The sequence below is a fragment of the Leptopilina boulardi genome, unplaced genomic scaffold (genome assembly GCF_019393585.1).
Source record: "Leptopilina boulardi isolate dan_hultmark-lab unplaced genomic scaffold, ZJU_Lbou_2.1 LbouV2_51, whole genome shotgun sequence".
Lineage (NCBI taxonomy): Eukaryota > Metazoa > Arthropoda > Insecta > Hymenoptera > Figitidae > Leptopilina > Leptopilina boulardi.
The window spans coordinates 594,509-615,019 of NW_026137996.1; the positions used below are offsets into that span (position 1 = coordinate 594,509).

General features: G+C 24.2%; 6 protein-coding genes across 8 annotated transcripts; 3 read left to right on the plus strand and 3 right to left on the minus strand.

Annotated features, from left to right (window-relative positions):
• Positions 1-1,653: 1,653 nt before the first annotated feature.
• LOC127289962 (armadillo repeat-containing protein gudu) lies at positions 1,654-4,754 on the plus strand. Of its 2 annotated transcripts, none has more exons than XM_051318293.1 (8): positions 1,654-1,839; positions 1,911-2,199; positions 2,267-2,557; positions 2,648-2,896; positions 2,966-3,397; positions 3,461-3,865; positions 3,945-4,166; positions 4,239-4,754. In XM_051318293.1, the coding sequence occupies exons 1-8, from the start codon at positions 1,820-1,822 to the stop codon at positions 4,356-4,358; spliced, it is 2,028 nt and encodes a 675-aa protein (XP_051174250.1). In that variant the 5' UTR covers positions 1,654-1,819; the 3' UTR covers positions 4,359-4,754. The 2 variants fall into 2 exon arrangements, with proteins under 2 accessions (XP_051174250.1, XP_051174251.1); XM_051318294.1 differs by having other exon boundaries at positions 3,461-3,691.
• On the minus strand, positions 4,410-6,247 carry LOC127289963 (receptor expression-enhancing protein 5-like). The gene is made up of 4 exons (XM_051318296.1): positions 5,998-6,247; positions 5,357-5,589; positions 5,160-5,295; positions 4,410-5,072 (listed from the first exon to the last, which is right to left on the minus strand). The coding sequence occupies exons 1-4, from the start codon at positions 6,122-6,124 to the stop codon at positions 5,026-5,028; spliced, it is 543 nt and encodes a 180-aa protein (XP_051174253.1). The 5' UTR covers positions 6,125-6,247; the 3' UTR covers positions 4,410-5,025.
• Positions 6,248-6,490: 243 nt separating this feature from the next.
• Positions 6,491-8,583, plus strand: LOC127289973 (uncharacterized). 2 transcript variants are annotated; one of them, XR_007844241.1, is made up of 5 exons: positions 6,491-6,618; positions 6,962-7,442; positions 7,520-7,615; positions 7,692-7,840; positions 8,123-8,583. XR_007844241.1 is itself a non-coding variant. In XM_051318308.1 (4 exons), the coding sequence occupies exons 2-4, from the start codon at positions 6,989-6,991 to the stop codon at positions 7,730-7,732; spliced, it is 591 nt and encodes a 196-aa protein (XP_051174265.1). In that variant the 5' UTR covers positions 6,491-6,618; positions 6,962-6,988; the 3' UTR covers positions 7,733-8,030. The 2 variants fall into 2 exon arrangements, 1 of the variants encoding a protein (XP_051174265.1); XM_051318308.1 differs by lacking the exon at positions 8,123-8,583 and having other exon boundaries at positions 7,692-8,030.
• LOC127289970 (mitochondrial protein C2orf69 homolog) lies at positions 8,023-9,769 on the minus strand. Its single transcript, XM_051318304.1, has 5 exons — positions 9,491-9,769; positions 9,104-9,231; positions 8,884-9,031; positions 8,568-8,805; positions 8,023-8,266 (listed from the first exon to the last, which is right to left on the minus strand). Exons 1-5 carry the CDS (start codon positions 9,620-9,622, stop codon positions 8,064-8,066), a joined length of 849 nt encoding a protein of 282 aa, XP_051174261.1. The 5' UTR covers positions 9,623-9,769; the 3' UTR covers positions 8,023-8,063.
• A 425-nt stretch (positions 9,770-10,194) lies between these two features.
• LOC127289968 (two pore potassium channel protein sup-9) lies at positions 10,195-12,598 on the minus strand. The gene is made up of 2 exons (XM_051318301.1): positions 11,133-12,598; positions 10,195-10,964 (listed from the first exon to the last, which is right to left on the minus strand). The coding sequence occupies exons 1-2, from the start codon at positions 11,523-11,525 to the stop codon at positions 10,344-10,346; spliced, it is 1,014 nt and encodes a 337-aa protein (XP_051174258.1). The 5' UTR covers positions 11,526-12,598; the 3' UTR covers positions 10,195-10,343.
• On the plus strand, positions 10,890-20,374 carry LOC127289969 (putative carbonic anhydrase 3). Its single transcript, XM_051318302.1, has 8 exons — positions 10,890-10,978; positions 13,254-13,562; positions 14,112-14,542; positions 17,691-17,738; positions 18,853-19,008; positions 19,334-19,557; positions 19,690-19,923; positions 20,050-20,374. The coding sequence occupies exons 3-8, from the start codon at positions 14,512-14,514 to the stop codon at positions 20,233-20,235; spliced, it is 879 nt and encodes a 292-aa protein (XP_051174259.1). The 5' UTR covers positions 10,890-10,978; positions 13,254-13,562; positions 14,112-14,511; the 3' UTR covers positions 20,236-20,374.
• Positions 20,375-20,511: the final 137 nt, after the last annotated feature.

Consider the following 20,511-nt stretch of genomic DNA (forward strand, 5'->3'; position numbering starts at 1 on the left):
TCGTGCAATTATTATTTGGGAGACGAAGGGAATATTATAAAAATTGTTACAAAGATTATGAGTACGAAAATTCATTATTAATGCGCATTAAGTTTTAAAATTGAAAAAATTTAATTATTAAGATTTATGGTTATAAGTTTTTCAATTAAAAATGCAAACTCTTAATTTTTTTTTTTGTTATTTCTCTCTTATACTTATATAAGTATATATGGGACATTTAATTGTATATATTCCACGTTCCATAGATCTCAGTAATATTCCAGCCATATCTATAATTTCGCTTTTTTTATTTATATATATAAAAAAAAACTGGTAATTTTTGAAATTGAAAAGATTGATTTAAAAATTAATCTAAATCAAAATGTACCTTAGAAAAAAAAAGAAAATTATTATTATCCTTCGCCAAAAAAAGCGTCATTTATTCTATAAAATTGTAAGCGTGTAGTTTAATATTTAATTAATCAAGTTGTCAAACAATTTTAATGTACAAACCCTAGAAAATAATTGCACGATTATTCTTTAATTTTTTTTTTTTTTTAACTTACTGTAAGTTTAAAAGTTTTAAAAAACTCTTTCATCTATATATTATGTAAATGCTAAATACTCAACAAAAAAAAAGAGTGATCGTGCAATTATTGTATTAAAGATGAATGGATTTTATTACCATTATATTTATCATCTTATTCGGTATAAATTAAATTAATTATTTGTCCATTCATCTCTATAATAATCAGTTAGTAAATCGCTGAATATTTAGAGTGTAAAAAATTTTAATAAAAATGTAACAGAATCTATTCTATAAATTCTATGGTAAAAAAGAAAAAAAAATGATGATGAAAAGGTATTGTTAAACAATGCGGGGCCTTAAAGAGGACTGTCGCCGTTTTGTTTTGCGTCGCTTCTTTGTTTCGCATGGGACAGTAAGAGAAAGTTTATTGATAATAATAGTAATTTACAATATTATATTTTCCGTGATTTAAATATTTAACAAGCAACATTATTATATCCGTATATAATTGGACAAACGTTTGAAATAAAACGTTTGTTGGAGAGAGTCAGAAGATTGATTAACATGAAAAAAAAAGGACAGGAAACATTCTTTTTACAATATTTTTCCGAATAATTGAGTGAGATTTAGCAAATTTGTTTATTTCTATAAAATATATTTTATGGTTATAAATTAAGCTTATAAAAAAATTTTCACTCTAATTATGTCTTTTTGACCATTTTACTGGATAGTAACAGTATAATATTATGCTGTTACTTAGACATTATCTATAAGCTATTTTGACGAATTATGTATTAATTTAAACATTTTATTTTTAATTTTATTTAATTGTTCAATGTTTTATTGGCATAAAGTGAGTTAACACTTAATTTTTATTCCAATAGAATGCCAACAATTTAATATATATTTAAAACACAAAAAAAAAAAACAAACAAAATTAATTTAAACTTATATTATTTCTAGTATTATTATTATTATTATTATTATAGTGCATAAATATACCTTTCTGTATATTGCGAAACATTCTCGAAAATCATTGTAATAATGTTAAAATAAACATAATGACAAAAAAAAAAATGTAATTTATATTTATTTATTTTCCAGTTTTCAAGGTTATTCTTTTGTTTGATCAATACCGTCATTTTGTCTCGGTTCCATTGACTTAGTTAAATGATATTTATATTATAAATTTTTAAAGGAGTAATAAAAATTAAAAAATAATATAATTTATTTTTAAAATAAACTTTATAAAATTGTTAAATACCAAAAAAAAAAAAAAGAAATTGTTAAATTGCTACTGAAAAAAAAGTAATGAGTGCAACTCCACCTCAGTAAGTAATTTATTTTTCAATTTTTAATTTATTGTGATATTTAAATAAAATTATGATTTTTCTTTTTAAAGATCTAATTTGGAATTAGTTGATGAGAAAGGAGTTAAAAATTTAACAAATGGAGAACAATTTGGACCTCGAATTCGTTATATTGATGAAACAGCAGAAGAAGAAAGTTCAGATGATGAACCTGAATCTGAAAGTGATGATGAAAGTAGATATCTCAAGGATAGTGCAAATTCGGAAGTACCAGCAGAATTTTGGCATATGCAAAAATTGATTAAATATATGAAAGCTGGCAATCAAACTGCTACAATTGTTTCACTTTGTCTTTTAAAGGACTACGAACTAAATAGTAGAGTATGTTTTGTGTGTTTTAAAAAAAATTATTAAAAATTAAAAATAAATTTTTTTTTAAATATTGCAGATTATTCAAAAAGCAATTCATGAAATGGGTGGATTGGAAGTATTGGTGAATCTTTTAGAAACGAAAGACATTAAATGTCAAAGTGGATCATTGGCAGTTTTATTGAAAATAACATCGTCAGCTGAGATAAGACGTTATTTAATTGATTTGGGAATTGTAATATCACTTGTTGAATTATTGAAACATCCAGCGAGAGATATTCAAGTTTTAGCAGCTGAGACAATGGCAAATATTGCCAGGATGAGAAAAGCGAGAAAACAAATTCGCGTTCGTGGAGGAATTCCTTTAATTGTAAAAATAATTTTTTTTTTCACGAAACTTATTTGAAAAAGTGATTTAAATAATGAAACTATTTTTTTTTATTACCTTTTTGAATTTTAGTTGGACGTAATGGATGTTCCTGATACAGTTCTACAGTGTCCTTTGGAAAATATCAATGAAATTGATAGAGAATTAATGTCAGTCGCTATCGGATGTGCTAAAGTTCTTAATTCATTGAGCAGTAGTCCAAAAATTAAAGAAGAATTGAGAAAATTTGGAGTTGTATTTTTAATGTCACGTTTTCTTAAAAGTCAAAATGTTGATTTAATTATTCCAATGATGGGATCAGTTCAACAATGTGCAGATCTAGTGAGATTAATTTTCCAAAATAATTTTTTTTTTTGTTATAATTATAATAAAATTTATTTATTTTTTCAGAAATCTTTTAGATTGGCCTTTGAACAAATGGGTATAATTGGAGATGTAATTCATCATTTGAAAAATGAAAATGTAAAATTAAAGGAAAATTGTGCACTCGTAATTTTTAAATGCGCTGAAAATAAAGTAACAAGAGATCTAGTGAGAGAAGCAGGTGGTCTTGATCCACTTTGTAAATTAATACAAAGCGATCAAGTTCGAAGTAATAAAGAATTATTAGCTTCCGTTACTGGTGGAATTTGGAAATGTGCTATGAGTCCAGAAAATATTATAAGATTTAATCAAAATGAATTAGTGGTTTCTATAATTCCTCTATTAGAAGAAAATGAAGATGAGGATGTACTTACTAATGTAGTTGGAGCACTTGCTGAATGTTGTAAAGATCCTAAAAATCGAGATGTTCTTAGAATAAATGATGGGATACAAAAATTGGTAAGTAATTTTTTTAAAATAGAAAAATAAAATCAATAATAATAAAATAAATAAAAAATATAGATTCGTCTACTAAGTGCAACGTATGAACCACTTTTGGAAAATTTACCAATGGTAATTAAAGAATGTGCTGAAAGTGAAGAGTGCATGGATATTATAAATGATCCTGAACATATATTAGATGGAGTTCGTTTGATATGGTCCTTATTGAAGCATCCCAGTAATATTATTAAAAGAAATGCATGTTTTGCATTGGTGCCTTGTATTAAACATGCTAAGGATTCACCGCAAATGGTTAGAGCTTTTGTTGGTGGATTAGAACTTACAGTTAGTCTTCTTGAAAGTAAAGATAATCAAGTTTTAAGTGCAGTTTGTGCGACAATTGCTGCAATTGCTACTGATCCAGAAAATTTAGGCATTCTAACTGATCATGGTGTTGTTAAAAAATTAGCCGATTTGGTCAATACTGTAATTAAAAAATTACTTTTAACAATGTATTCATTGCTTGAATTAGAATTAATTCTTATCTTTGTTTTTTTTTACACAGGAAGATGAAGATCTTCGAGCAAATTTAACATTGGCAATTGCCTTTTGTTGTGAATGGGGACAAAATAATTATGAATTTGGAAAATTAAATGCTGTTGCACCATTAGTTAATTATTTATCGAGTCAGAATAAAAATGTATTGAAAGGAGTTTGTATTGCATTCTATCATTTAAGCAAGGAGCCTTTGAATTGCATTACAATGCACACTTGTGGTGTTGTCAAGGTTTAAATTAAATTTTATTTTTCAATCCTAAAACTATTATTCTAAATGTTTAATATTAAATTTTTTTTCTAGCATGTCTTGCGACTAGTTGGCTCAGAAGATTCGGAAGTACAAATAGCAGCAGCAACTACAATAAGGCATATTCGAAAATTGGCAATTACTGCTGAAAATTTTCATTATCTTCAATCTTAAAATTTTCTTAATTCTTTTCTATATAATTCATTCAATGAAAAAAAAATCAAATTCAATAAAATTAACTTTATTTTGTGAAGATTGAAAATTCTTTGTACAATACAGATTGGAGTTAATAATAATAACTTAAAACTAACTGAATTGTACCATTTTTGTTTAAAATCTTTTAATTTTATATATATGTAATTACAGAATTAAACAAGAAGCCACAATTCAAAATAAAAAGAAGAAAACAATTCATAAATAATTTTGCACATTGATTTTTTTTGACGTATCTCAAAATAGCTAAAGTAGCTAGAATTAAAAATAGCATATAATTATATATTAAGCAGATTAATTAAAATGGCACAGTGTAGACATCATTTTCAAAACACTGCAAATATCACAAGAAATAAATACATTATTCTATTTAATATTTTTAGATTTGTCAAATGAGACTTATAGAAATAATTTTTAGGCACGTAATTGTTTTTTTTCAGCATTTTTTATAACATTGTGGAAATTCGATTTTGTGCGATAGTCAAATGTTACAAATTTGAAATTTTAACTATATTTGCATTTATATATGTTTAAAAATTGTAATTTTAAAGTCTTAATTTTTTTATGAATTGAAGGAATGGGTATGAAGATTTGAAAGTCTTTTGCTAATTATTTTTTTCTGAAATATTCAATCCTTTTTCTCAGCATATAACGTACTTGCCGCAGCTTTTTTTGCTGTAAATAAGAAAAAAAGTTTTATTAATTTTATTCTCTTAATGTCAGTGATACTATTTTCAAAAAAATAATATAAAAATTAGTTACCTATATCAGAAGCATTAGATAATAATTTATCAACTTGAGGTTCATATTGAACAAATCTTGGACGTATTACTTTACGATAAAGTATTAAGGAACCATTGTATTCAGTTGGAGCCATCAACCAAATATAGAATAGGCACTAAAAATACGTTTGTATGTTAATTAAGTTGAATGAAAAAAATTTACTTGATAATAATTACCTTCATTAACCAATATACTGGGACCCAACAAACAATATACTCAGAAAAGAATTCGATGATAGTAAAAGTAGCAAAGGTGACCCAGTACGTCAGCCATTTTGTATCATCATCTTTACTTGGGCTTTCAAGCGCTTTCATTGAGCAATAAGCAGGATAAACAAATCCAATTATGTTGCATACCAATTGTTGACCTACACCTAAAACTAAATACAGTGCCAATACTACCAGCGCACCTGTAATTAAATCGAAATTATAATCAGTTTAATTATTTCAAAAAATACACGTCTAAAGCTTTCAATTCCTATTTTTCAATAATTATAAATTTTTTTTCAATTACTTAAAATATTGTACATATTTTGAAACATTTTAAAAAAATTGACACATGATTTGCAATTAATTACAATTATATTACATAAAGCAGTGACTTGCATCAAAGAAGTTTATAAGAAAAAAAAAATGTCATTAAAACAAAAGCCTAGAAAAAGAATAGATTTATAAAATTAAATAATTGTCTTTTGAATAAATATAGATACAAGTAGTACATATTCAAATTATTTAAAAAATAAAAGTTTTTTTAGAAAAAAAATTAATTTCTCTGTTAAACTATTCATGCAATATTAATATTATAACCTCAAACTTACCTAAGAAAATATACAATCGATCCACTTTCAATTTCTGTTCAGCAAGTGCAATGTATTTTGTCCAAGGTTTAGATTCATCTTTTAATAATTTCTCAATCATTTCTTTAACAGCTGATAGTTTTGACATTTTGCTTGTGCTCTTATTGATTATATGTATAAAAAAAAATTTGAAAAATTAAAATATTATGTACAATTTTTACTTATATAGTTTCAAGGTCGTTCAGGGTGTAAAAAATGGTGGAGAAGGGGATTAGCAAAAGACGCGTGGAGCCATGGATGGGTCGTTCGAAGTCTATTTTCCATGGATGGGAAGTTAAGTTAGGGCGCACTCACACCTTTTGGCTGCCTGCCTGCCTGCAGGAGTTGTCATGGCAACGTGTAGGAGTAACAGAGAGAGAAAATTCAAATTTGAATTTACTATCTCTGTTACTCCTTCACGTTGCCATGACAACTCCTGCAGGCAGGCAGGTAGCCAAAAGGTGTGAGTGCGCCCTTAAAATTCTGGACAATGAAATTAAACGAAATGGAAATGCCCATTATTTATCAGATGTTGTTATAAAAAAATATGTTAGTTTGTTAAAAAGTGGTTAAATTTAAGAAAAATAAATCTCATTCAATCAGGTAGGATTACAAATAAAGGAATTTCAAAATTTAATAATCTTTTTAAGTATATAAACACAATAAAATGTTTTCTAACCTAAAAGTTAATTTTGTTTATGCAATTTACAAGAATTTTTTAAAATTATAAATTGTAATACGTGTTTGCAAAATTAAATTTAAAATGAAAATTATATTTTAACAAAATATTGTTTTGTATCTGATTAATATATTAAAATTCTATTATTATTATTTATCAAAATTCCTAATTAATTTTTATTCGATATTTTTCATTATAAAAACAAGTAATTCTACAGTTACGACTAATAACTAGACAATTTTCTAAATAATTTACTATTATTTTCAGATGCTTTAATATAATTGAAATTTTAAAATGATATGGATGAAACAATTGTATAAAAAAAAAGTCAATTATATTTTTCTTCTAACTGTGATTGGATGTACTTGTTTTTTGTTATCACAATTTCTTTATTTATCACGTCTAAATAAAGACACAAGTCAAATTAATCACTCGTCAAATCATCACAAGCAAAACGTTGCTATCAATAAAATAATGTCAAAATGGAATGAATCTAAACATTCAAAATTGGTTAAAGATAAAGATGGAAATAGCGTTTCTTTAAGAGGAACACATAGTCGAGATATTGTTAAATATCTTCCAAATGTACGAGGTAATTTTGTTTGTATTACTTCTAAGGAGGAGATAGACTATTTTAAAATTAATGACAATTATTGTGATTGTCCACTTGATGGAAGTGATGAATCGGGAACAAATGCTTGCAATAATGGTGTATTTTATTGCGAAATGTCTTCAAAAAGATTTCCAGGTAATTAATTGAAATTTAATGTCTATTATTAAATAAAAGGCAATAAAAACTATTGTTTAAAAAAAACAACTTTTTAGCTAAAATATCATCCTACAAAGTCAATGATGGAGTTTGTGATTGTTGTGACGGTAGCGACGAATGGTCAGAAATTACTTTATTTGATACATCTGCAAGTATGTCTTATTTTTTACATTTTAATTGTTTTTTTTTTATATTCGAAAATTAAAAAAAAAATTTTTATTTTGTCAGATAAACACAGTCTTCAAAGTGCTTGTCCAAATAGGTGTTGAGAATATTGTTAGAATGTGCACGAAACGACTGATTTTCAACGACACTTATCGAGAGTTTACTTCAAGCAATTCTTTTTTTTAATAATCGAAGATGATCAACGACAACGGGTAATTTATGTAAATTTTTGTTTTTTTTTTTAGTCTTAAAATCAAAAAGATTGCATAAACAATATTTTAACTAATTTCTTTTGACATCAAAAAAAAATTAGAAAAAAAACTTTTAATTAAATTAATTTTATATAATAATTAAATAGAATATAATTAAAATTATATAATTATTATATAAAAAGTTAAAGAAGTAGAAAATTTTATTTTTGAAAAAAATACCTAATTATTGTGAGGAGGAGGTAAATTCTGTTAACACTCGAAAATGATTTTCCAATTTACAAGGTTGATCTTCGAAATGAAAAACTCGTTGTATATTGGCTCCTTTTTTTTGCAAAATATCAGTAAAGATTTCTTCCTCAATACGAATCCATGGCCGATTCTCATCTCTTACTTCGTATGGAGTGACATGTACATGAATATCAATTTCTAAAATATTTTTTCAAAAGAAAAATTATTCCATTTTTTATAAACATAATTTAAAAATAGTAATTTAAAAATTATAAATAATAAAATTATTTATATCTACTTAAATATTTAATGATAATGTTTATGATAACATTAGTTAATAATTAAAAATTTTAAAGACGTTAAAATCTTGCTTGTAAAAATTTGAGCAAAGACAAAAATATACTTTAGATTGTAAATAATTAAAAAAATAATTAATTCCCTTGATTTATTTTTAGTGAGTTTATAATAAAAACTGAAGTTACTAAGTTTGAATAAATACCCATTTTTATAAACGACTCTAATATCTTTTCATCTGTAATCCAAGTATCCTTTTTGCCTGGATGTCCTCCGTCTAGCCACCATATTTCTTTAATTCGAGATATAAATTTTCCCATATCATTATTTAGTTCCTTTTGGTTTTGATAAAAATGAAATTCATGGAGAAATTGATTTAACACGACACAACCTTTACTGAATCCAATTAATAATAAATCATTATTTATTATTTCATTTGAAGCCTGAAAAGTCATTGTTAAACGAAAATTATTATTAGTTCGCTTAATTTTTATAAACCATTATCAAAAAATATTTTATACCTTTGGAATTTGTACTGATAACGATTGAAGAAGCAATTTTAAATGCAATAAACTATTGAAATTATGGCAAAAATTAGGTGCACCATATTCGTCACCAGATACAAAATTATCAAAGCAATTTAAAACTGCATTAGAAAGTATTTTTCTCCTAAAAATAAAATTGAAATAATTAAAAAAAAAAATTAAAGTAAATTTATTATATTGGCTAATTAATTTTTACCTTACTGGTCGAATAATAAAAATATGATTTTTGGGAAAACGTTCTGCTATTAATTTAGCTGTGTTCTCCAAACTCCATTCTTGAAAATGACGACTGTCCCGGTGCTTTGCCATATTTTCAGAAAAGTCCTGTATTAATGTAAATTATTTATTATTATTTATTTGCAAGATATAAAAATTAAATATTTTATAATAATTTTTTAAAACTTATTTATACTTCATAAATATTTAGTTCTTCAATTTAGAAATGAAAATAACAAAAATGAAATAAACTATTGGATGAATTCCAATTTGAAAAACAATTAAATTTCTTATTTTAGTTTTATTTTTTTATTATTTTTAAATAATTGTTTGTTAATTAATAAATTATTAATGACAATAACATTACCTGAGTGTCACCTCCAAAAAATACAAGAATTCGAGAACTTGCTGAACTAATTAATGGAAATTTGTATAAAATATCATTTTGCTTTTGAAGAAATCCAGAAACATTTGCAAATTGTTTAATTTTAAAAGCCATCGTTTAAGTCATATTATTTACAATCTTTTTAAAATAAACAAAAACATTGTTGATGTTTGGGAGCTTTGAGAAAACACACGTGTCTTGAAAGCAAAATTTATTTCGTTTTGCAATACATTTTGCACACCCTATAAATTCAACGGTAACTTTTCTCTAGATGTCACTTTTCTGTTATAATTCAAAATGTCCCTATGGAGAAACAAATATATAATAAAAATAACTAAATTTAAATTTTCATTTATTTTCAAATAGATTTGAAATTTTTTTTTATTTATTTACTTATTTTATTATATAAATAATTAATTATATAAATAAAATCAGATACTATTTACAACATTTATTAAACATAAAAATTCAAACAGCAAACGAATTAAAATGTTATAAACAATCATATAATATAATATTTAAATGCATTAAAATAAGTTACTTAATATTCTATGAAATTAATAATAATTACTTCATAACTTAAATATAATTATTTTATACATATTTGCAAAAATTATTTAAAAATCATTTTAAATTTATCATTTTTTGCTCTTATTGAAACTAAACAGTTTTTTTTTTTTGTAGAAATCAATTTTATAAATTGCAAAAGAAATTCAATATGGAAAATCATTTCGATACCAAAATTTTGAAAATTAACAACAACAACAACAACAACAAACACAAGGAATGTATGTAATTATCAAAAATTTAATGAACTTTGAAAAAAAAAAAATTCTTATTCAAAACCATCAGGATTTTCTCGGCAACATGTAAGTAATCGTCGTCGAAAATCATCTAAACCTTGAGTTAAATCTTCCTTAAGCTCATGTGCTTTAACTTTAACGTCTTCTTTCATTAAATTATAACACATTGCAATTAATCCCATACCTAATAGTAAATAAACAAAATTGATAACTAATTTTGTTGGTTTCTCACTGCTCGATTCTATTAAATTTGCACCTGGCACAAAATCACCGATTCCAATTTTTGAAAGTGATGTCACACAAAAATATGCACTATCCAAATAATCCCATTGTTCCCATTCAGCAAACATCACCGTACCAATGAGAATATAGCCAAATATCACCCAAAGACATGCTGTCGATGGTACAATTATTCGTGCACCACCAGATTTTCGATGACCACTGCATTGATGAATTCTCCTGTAGAGCCACTTGAAACTTTCGGCAAGGACTTTTCCCATATTCAAAAAATACAAAATATAAAGAGGAATTCCAACGACTGCATACATCACTGTTGTTCCTTTACCCCAAGGAGTTTTTGGGACCATATTTCCATAGCCGATCATCGTCATTATCGAGAGGGAAAACATCAGGGCCGCCGGATAGGTCCAGACCTAAAAAAAACAAAGTATTTTCATTTAACAAAATTATTCATTTCTATATTTTTATTTAAAGAAATTTTCAATTATCGAACATTTAATTAATTAAGAAAAAAAAATTAATAATAATAGAATAAAAAACATTATTTTTTCAGCCTTGCAGTTTTTTGATAATATACAAACCTCGTGCACGGATCGTCCACTATATCCTTCTTTAATAAAATGAGTGAGATTATTTTGGAAATTTTGTAAAATTTTATCAGTACCCTGAACGTAGGCGCTCTCATTAAAAACATTAAATTTTTTGGCCACCTCCCAAAGATCTGTGGCACACGTATTTCGTAGATTGTCGACAATAATAATGTGTGGATATTCTTCTTGGGTCTCAATCATTTGAAAGCCCATTGCACCTAACAATGCATAACAAACAATAAGACCACCTACACCCACCTGAGTGAACATAAATGCAATTAATTTCCGACAATAATTTCTTATCTTTTCACGAGGGTCAACACCAGTTGATGTACTCGATGAATCTCGACTTCTTAACGACGATCTCATTGGAACTCGTGCCATATTTTGTGATTTTTTTTTTTTTTTTTACTTTCTAAATACACAAAATTTTTTTATTAGCAATAACTTTTGCTAAAAAAATTTTATAGTAAATGAAAAATTAATTGAGGGGACAAATTTTTTAAATCTCCTTTGTTTCTCTCTCTCTCTCTCTCTCTCTAGTTCAAGGGGAGATTGAATACTAGTTTGAAAAAACACGTGGAGCTCACTGCCGGCTTCAAATTTAATCATAAAATTCGTTTTCTATTTCGGTCAGCTTACCACCATCATGGCAGAGAGAGGCAATGATGTCGCTTTTCTCTAGAGAAAACAGAGTCAATGTGGATAAGGTGGATGTGTGCCAAAAGCATGCGACCTCTTTTTCATATGTTTATATTGTTGCATATATTATATGAGCTTCAAAATTAAATTGATTTTTCATAATTGGAATAATTTTATTCATTTTTTTGTTGTATCTTCTTTTTTTTTTTCTTCTTTTATGGATTTTTCTATTGGAGAACAAACTTAAATTATTGGCCATAAACATACCTTGTCAAAAATTTTCATTCAATCGTTTTTTTTTGATTTTCTTCTATTCACGTCAACTTTTGCACAATTTACACAGAATTCTTTGTCACTTCAAATTTACATTACAATAACAGTAAAATTTAACGAATTATTTTTTTTATCGGTATATAAATTTAAAAAATGGTTTATGAAAAAATGATAACTATTATATTTTTAAATATCAATAAAAAATTTTCTATATCTCTGATGAGGGAAAAAAATTAAGAAAATAAAATGTTTGAAATTAAACGTGCAATAAAAATGAGGTGTAACTATAAATTGTACGGAAATATTCTGAACCCCAGGAGGGTCACGCTATTAATAATTAATTATAATAATATAAAAATCAAGGGGGATCACTGAGATGGGATATAATTTGCTTAGTTCAATATTATTTAACTTTAATCGCTGTTATAGATACAGTCATAAATATGCCTTCTAATCTCACTCAGAACAATTTTAAAAAAAATATATCATTACAATTATTTCTATTTTTTATTATGTATTGTAGTTATTTATTATATTCGTTTTTTTTTACAGAAAATATTAAGATATAAATCTTTATTAAATTGAAATTATTTAAAATTAATTTATTAATATTATTAATAAATTAATAATTATAATTTTTTTTTAATTAAATGAGTAAGATGAAAGAAATGTTAGTGGAATAAATTTTCAAAAAAAAAAAATTTTCATTTAATTACAATAATGCTAACCTTGAGGGAAAAAAATGAATATAAAGAAATTAATTCGAAGAACTGCATAAAGAACTGATTAATTCTAATTAAATTATATCTTGAAATTCAACTGTAATATATTTCTAAAGGGGCTTTAAAAAGAGTGATTCGATTGAAGATCCACTTGAGCATAAAAAATCAAACAAGTTCGCATTACTGAAGACTTCCATATGCAACTTCCTGTCTACATATAATTTATTTTATTAATTTATAATACAAGAATCGACTATAATAATGACATGAAAAGAATACAATTTATTTTAAAAATAAACCCGTATAATTACTTAAATCTCATTATGAAATTCTCAATGAAGTTTGTTACTCCTATTTTATGATATACATAAAAGTGTTTGACAAAATTTTGCAAAATTTCGATCCAAATTAAATTTTGATTGAATATAATATAATAATAAAATTAATATTACATTATAATATTTTTTTTTTCTAGATCAACTTTTTAAGGAATCGAAGTCTATTGTGAAAATTATCGTAGCTCTGAAGATGATCAATTTATGTCGGAATTCCGGTTTCCATGTCAAAGGAATTAATTTGTGATTTATATAACAACCTATATATATATATATATATATATATAAAAGGGATCAAGCTGCAAGCTTTGTTTGGTGATAATTAGTTTTTGTTGAAAATTGGGACAATGGCACTTTGGATTCATTGTGAAACGTTTGGGGGGGTGTTGGACACTAGAGCACGTAACAAGCCCGAGGAGATCATCAGTTCAGCTCTCATCGTCGATCTGGTTAGTTACCTATATATATTTTTTTGCACATTCGTGACAAAAAAAATAATAATAATAATAATAACGAGAGTAACGCGCGAAAATAGTTACATTTTATTTTATTTTCAATTTTAACCAAAAAAAATGTTTTCAATTTAAATGCTATATATAATAATTAAAAAATCGTCTCTAAAAAAATTAATTAATTAGAAGAAAAAATTAAAAAATTATATGTAAAATTAAAATTTTATTTAAAAAAAATTTTAATTTTTGAAAATAAATTAAAAAAACAATTCAAGGATTCATTCACAAAGTCTGTGATACTTTAGGGGGTGAAATTTTCGAAAAATAAAATGTATCAGATAATTTATGTAATAAAAAAAATTATTGAAACAGAATAATTATAGTTAAATAATTTAAATAATAAAATTCTAATTGAAAATTTTTTTAACAAATATAAATCAAATTTTTTTTTTAACATTTTTGTTTTAAACATTCCACAAAAAGAATTATTTATCTCAATATATCAAATTGTTGATTAATAAATTTTATTGTTTAATTAAATTTTAGATATTTAATCTATGATTAGTGATCATAGATTATTTATTTTGTGGGAATGGAAATTAATAAAAGAAAAAAATAGATCAAGAATAACATGCAGATATTGCAAATTTTGCATATGGTACAAGCAGGTGTCAAGCTTTTTATCATTTGAGACTTCAATGCACATATGTATACATTATAATGCACCTATATAACTAACGTGTCGTGCAGCTACGAATGAATTAGGATGATATACAAGTTAAATTCAGTTCATATATATAATGATATCTTGGCTAATCTCGGGGGTTGGCTTCAACCGTTTTACTAGTGAATTTGTGATCAGTTCAACACTTGTCGCTGTTTCGCTAACATCTCGAACTTAATCGGTTAAAATATTATAACCCTTTTATTGACTCTCTCAAATAACATGAGATCAATCATCTTTTTTATTTTAACAGGTAATTCTTATTCTATTCCTTACTATTTTTGAAATATTTTTTCCCATTCTTTTTAAAATAATAAAAAAAAAATATTTTTTGTTTTTTTTTAAATTACTAAATCAAAAAAAAAAAAAAAAAAAAATTTGCTTCAAATATAATCGGTTACTTGACTAATATCAAATAAATATTTATTTACTCGAACAAAATTTGAAATTAATAAACTAATTCAAATTTCAAGAGTTCAATCAATTTATTATGAGAAAGAAAAATTGAAAATTTAACAAATTAATTATTTTTTTCTCACTAAAATAAATAATTAATTATATGAGGAAAAAATTGAAATTTTATGAGAAATAGAGGCAACGAAGAAATAAGATATAAAAATCTTTAGTTTTTTCATATTTTCAAATGTGAATTTATAAATTGCTTAAAAGAATAAAATTTATTTTTCTTATAAGACTTTAGTAATTTATTTAAACTAATTTGAATTTCAAATAAAAATTATGAAGAATTTTTGCTGTTTAACGTAATTTTTTTATCTAATTTTCTAAATTAAATTTTCACAATAATGATTAAAAATTTTCTTTTTTTAAAATATATTTTTATCATTTTTCCATATTAAATAATTTAATAAGAGGCAAATTTTTTAAATATATATAAAAAAATAAATTTTTATTGTGTTATATCCAGAAAATTTAAAAAAATTTATCTTATATTTACTGAGAGGTGTTATTGCAATAATATTATACTTATATATATGTATACATTTTAAGTTCGCGTTTGGACCAAATTTTAATGAAACTGATATTTCGTGATTGATAAATTGATAACAATAATAATTTACAACATAATATTTTTCTGTTATAAAATATAATTTAAGTTTTTTTGAGTGCGATAAATTATTATTATTTACTGAACTATACATTGAAATTATCGCGAAATTTAATCCCGTGACTGATAAATTACATTTCGATTCATCTTTTACAGAGAATGTTATTTTAAATGTCAGATAAAGTCGAAGAAGAGAATATAATACTATAAGATGAAAAACACATAATCAGTTTCAATTATGTACTAGTTAGAAATTAAAAAAAAATATTATTTTATTTCTTTGTTTATTAACTAATTTTAACTTATTTTTCACATATTTTTATTTCATTTTATTTCATTTTTATTTCATATCGAATTTTTAATAAGGCTATAAATTAAGATTATTATACAAATAAATAATTTAAAAAAGTCAATTACTGATGACTGATAAATATTCTTCATATTTAAATAAATAATTTTTAACTATTTTTGTAAATTTCTAGATTTATATCTTTTTTTTATCAGAATAAATTTTTTTTTTTTTTTCATTTTTACAAAGAAAGTTTTATAGCTGGGTAAATTAATCTTAATAAATGAGAAACATTGTAAGTTGCAAATGAGCTCATTTGCAATTAATAATGTGTTTTCTTTTGTTTTATATACTCGCAATTCTGTATATGACCCTTGAAAAGCGGAAAGTCAAATTGAGACTCATTAGATCATCTACATAATAATCACAAGTCTAATCCTTCATTAAAAAAAATATGTCTTTTTCAAAAAAAAAAAATATATATATATATATTTCATTTTTTGTTAAATTAATTATCATAAAATATCTTATAATTGAAAATTTTTAGAAAATTTTAAGTCATTTTTCATATTGCGAATTATTTTTTTTATAAATTTTCCAATTTTTTTTTTAATTAATTAATTTAACAAAATAAAATTTTTTTTATTAATTTCATTCGAAACATTTTTGTATGGTGTTTTCATCATATTATAATACACATTCGAGTCAAATAGATCATAAATCTTTGATCAAAGAGTCAATTCGTTCAAATTAAATTTTCTCTGCATATTCATGGAAGTAATAATTGGCTAAATGTTTATACTCCTGTATAAAGTATAATGTAAATCAATAATACAAAATTTATAATCATTTGGGGCTGTTTTAAAATTTTAAAAAAAAAATAAAAATTTTAATTAATTTAATAAATATTTTTTTGATTAAAGTCAAGTAGTCGATTTTTTGAACAAAATATAAAATTTGATTGACTAAAAATTAACTAATTTATGTATTAATTAATTAAAATCGATTAATTTCAAAGAAATCGCACTGATTGAAATCAGTGAGTCGACAAATTCCAAAAATTAATTTCACATACACATGTTTAAATGGAAGTATATAATTTAAACTAATTTTATTATGGAAATTAAGGATTTATTTCTAGAAACAAAAATCCGTATTTTGCACTTGTACCTTGAAAGTACCATTAATGTCTAGGTTGGGTCGATGTAGGCAAGGCAATTCAATGCATCGGATTACATTTGTAATGAATCAACATTGCATCCGTATACCATTTACAATAATAATTATCGATTTTACTTAAATTTTAATCCTTAATTAATTAATTAAATTCGTTAATTTCATGAAATGTTTTTTAACGAAACGTTATATTATTTTATTTTTGTTTTTTATTTCTCATTTTTTCTTCTTCTTTTTCCAAATGATATATTTTTATTTATTTCTTTAAAAATCACAATTAATTTATTTATTTAACAATGTAAAAAGGCTTAAAAATTTTGATTTCATTTTTTAAATTAATTATTTATTAACCAAATTACATATGCAATTAGATATTTATTTCAAATGAGAATAAGAACTTTTATTTTTAAAAAATAATAATTTTTAATAATTTAAGTATTATTTTTGAATAAAAATAAAAAGAAGGAAAAGGAGAAGAAGAAGAAGATTGTAAAATATCTTATTTTTCATGAAAATATATATATCTGGCGGGATGATTCGATCTTCCCTTGTACTATTACCCTACTTTCTTCGCATCCTTGGCGTGATATATAGTTCATCCAAGTCATTCACAAGTTCAATTTAGCTGGCGCCCAATTTGCCAATCCACCATTATATATAGTAGTTTTCAAAGAAGTTTAAATTTCCTTTTTTCTTTTTAAATAAAAAAAAAAAAAAAAAAAAAATTAACTCACGAAAAAAACCACTTTCATATCAAAAAATCTAGGTGTATGAATTTTTTAATTAATAATTTAATTTTTTAAAATAAATTAATTAGTTAAAGAAAGAATATTAATTTTTATCAATTTAATAAATTTATTAATATTTCAGGTCTATGTTGGACGGAGGCTGCTGATTGGTCCTATGAGGGTAATCACGGTAATAACATTAAAACTTTATTTGATTATTAAATTATTTAAACAATAATTCAAAACTTCGCGTAAAATAATTAAATTATTAATTAATCATATGTTTTATAAAAAAGAATAATTTTTTTTACACTTGATTTTATACGGAATGGTTAATTATTTATTATCGTTTCTATATATGATAAAAAGTAATGTTTCTTCGAATGATAAAATAGAGTCAACATTTGACAAAAAAAAAAATTATAATAATTAACGGGCCCCTATCATCAAGAGTCATTGCAAGTTCATTATAATTTCATTTTACTGATCAAGAAATGAGAAAATCAATATAAACATTGATCAAAAATAGAGAAATACAACAGTCATTAATATGCAAAATAAAGAAAGTCAAGAATCATATATATTGATCGCAGGAATGAAAGAAAATTGGTATATAAGAAATCATTAATCAAGAATAAAGAAGACGAAAAATAAATTATTGATTAACAATAAAGATAATCAATAATAATTGATCAAGAATCAAGGAAATAAGACAATAAAAAATAATTATTATAACAATAATTAATAAAAATATGATATTGATCAAGAATTATTAAATTAAAGAAACAAAATGAAAAAAATTATCAAGTACTTCAAACAGATCTGGTTAAGTTGATGCACCTATGTGTTGATTGAGGAAATGATGAGCCCTGGTGTAAATTGAATAATGGATTCACTTACATACATATATGAAGTGCACCTATTTTAACATTAAACTTTAAAAAATCAAAATTTTTACAAAAAAAAAAATTTTTTTTATATATATCTATCGTGTAATTTTCAATTCAAAGACAAAAAAAATTCATCCTGTCACGAGATCTATTATCTGGGACCTCCAAATCAAATTAGAAAAACCTTCAAGTTAATTACTTTTCGCAATTTGTAACATGCGATTCTCCAACCAAGACAAGCAGTGATTAAATATGTAGTTCATTACATTTCATTAGAATGTATACCTATACCATTGTTACAATTTTTTTTTTAATTAATTGAATTAATACTTTAAGCTGACATGAATTAAAAAAATATTTCTATATATTTTTCAATTGAAATTTTATATATATATAGTTCGAATTTAATTTTAGGTCCACAAAATTGGCCTGGAATATGTAGATATGGAAAAAAACAATCTCCAATTAACATAATACCGGATGCTGCAATAAATACTGATTTGGGAGCATTAAAATTTATTCGCTACGATTTCGCTTTTTCCAGTATAATTAAAAACACAGGACACACAGGTAAAAATCGAAAAATTATTCAAAAAAAAGGGAGATACGCTTTTAGCTGAAACTATAAAATATTTTGTTAATCTTTCACATCTGTATATTTAATTTTTCATTTTCAATTAAGCATCTAGAAAAAATATTATTTTTTTTTTTTTTTTTTTTTATTTCGCTTCAATGAAAATTATTATAAAAGTTAAAACTTAAATGTCACAAGTATTTAAATGAGATAATTATACATAGTGTAAACTTTTATAAAAATATCGCTTTTCTGCCATTATTGGGTATTTGGCCTTACAGATTTGTTGCAACCTAAAAGGACTGTTCAATGACGTTACAGTGCAAATCACTTTGGATGGTGTTCCAATTAATTTAATGGGAGGAGGTTTACCAACCACATATATTTTGGATCAAATTCATATTCATTGGTCGGCGGAGCATACAATTGATGGTGTTCGTGATCCAATGGAATTTCATTTTGTTCACTATGATAAAAATTTTGATAATGTCACATCCGCCAGCAAATATCCAAAAGGTATTGCCGTTTTAGCTGTTCTTTTCGAGGTAAGTTGAAAAAAATTGTTTTTTTTTTCATTTTTTGGAAAATTAATTAATTAAATAATTAAGAAATTTAATTAATTGAAAACACATGATAAAATAAACAAATTTTAATGTATATTGTTTCAAATTTTTTAGTTGAGTGATAAGGACAATGAAGATTTACATCATATCATGAAGGCTGCAAATTTGGTGTCAGATTGGGTAGGACCAAGTATGGCTCAAATTGATTCAAAAGTGATACCATCATTTCTTTTACCGAAAGATCGTTCAAATTTTTATCGATACGAGGGTTCATTGACAACTCCAGGTTGTCAACAATCTGTTATTTGGACTGTACTCGCTGAGAAATTGACAGTTTCAGAATCACAGGTAATATTTTATTTTTTTTAATTAAAAAATAATTTTTCTTAATTTTTTGTTCAAAAATTGAGAAAAATAATTTTTTAAAACTTTAAAAACAAAAATTAAAAATAATTGATTTTTGTATGTTAATAGATAAATATTTTGAAAAATGTCAAGTCAAGTGATGGAAATATAAAATTCAACTATAGACCAATTCAAGAAATTGGCTCGCGAGATGTTTATCATCACATTGAAGGATATTCGTCTTCAAGTTCAACTGCATCCAGTTTACTGGTCAAAGTCCTGAGCTTTTTTATCGTTACATTAATAGCTATTTAAATATATTATTTATAGGAATTTATTTAAGTTCTCGTGATATAAATCAATTCCACAATGTGCCATTACTGTTGTAATATATTTCTATTTTTTTTTTTTTTCAAGTTGCCATTTTCATTATTAAATATATTTTTTAATTTAATCGTTATATAGTTAAATAGTTCTTAATGAGATTTAGAACATAGATAACGAATTAAAAAAATGTACAATTTAGACTTAACATAAGTGAAAATGTCGAGAAACATTTCTTGGGAGTAAAGAATATTTTTTCTATAACAT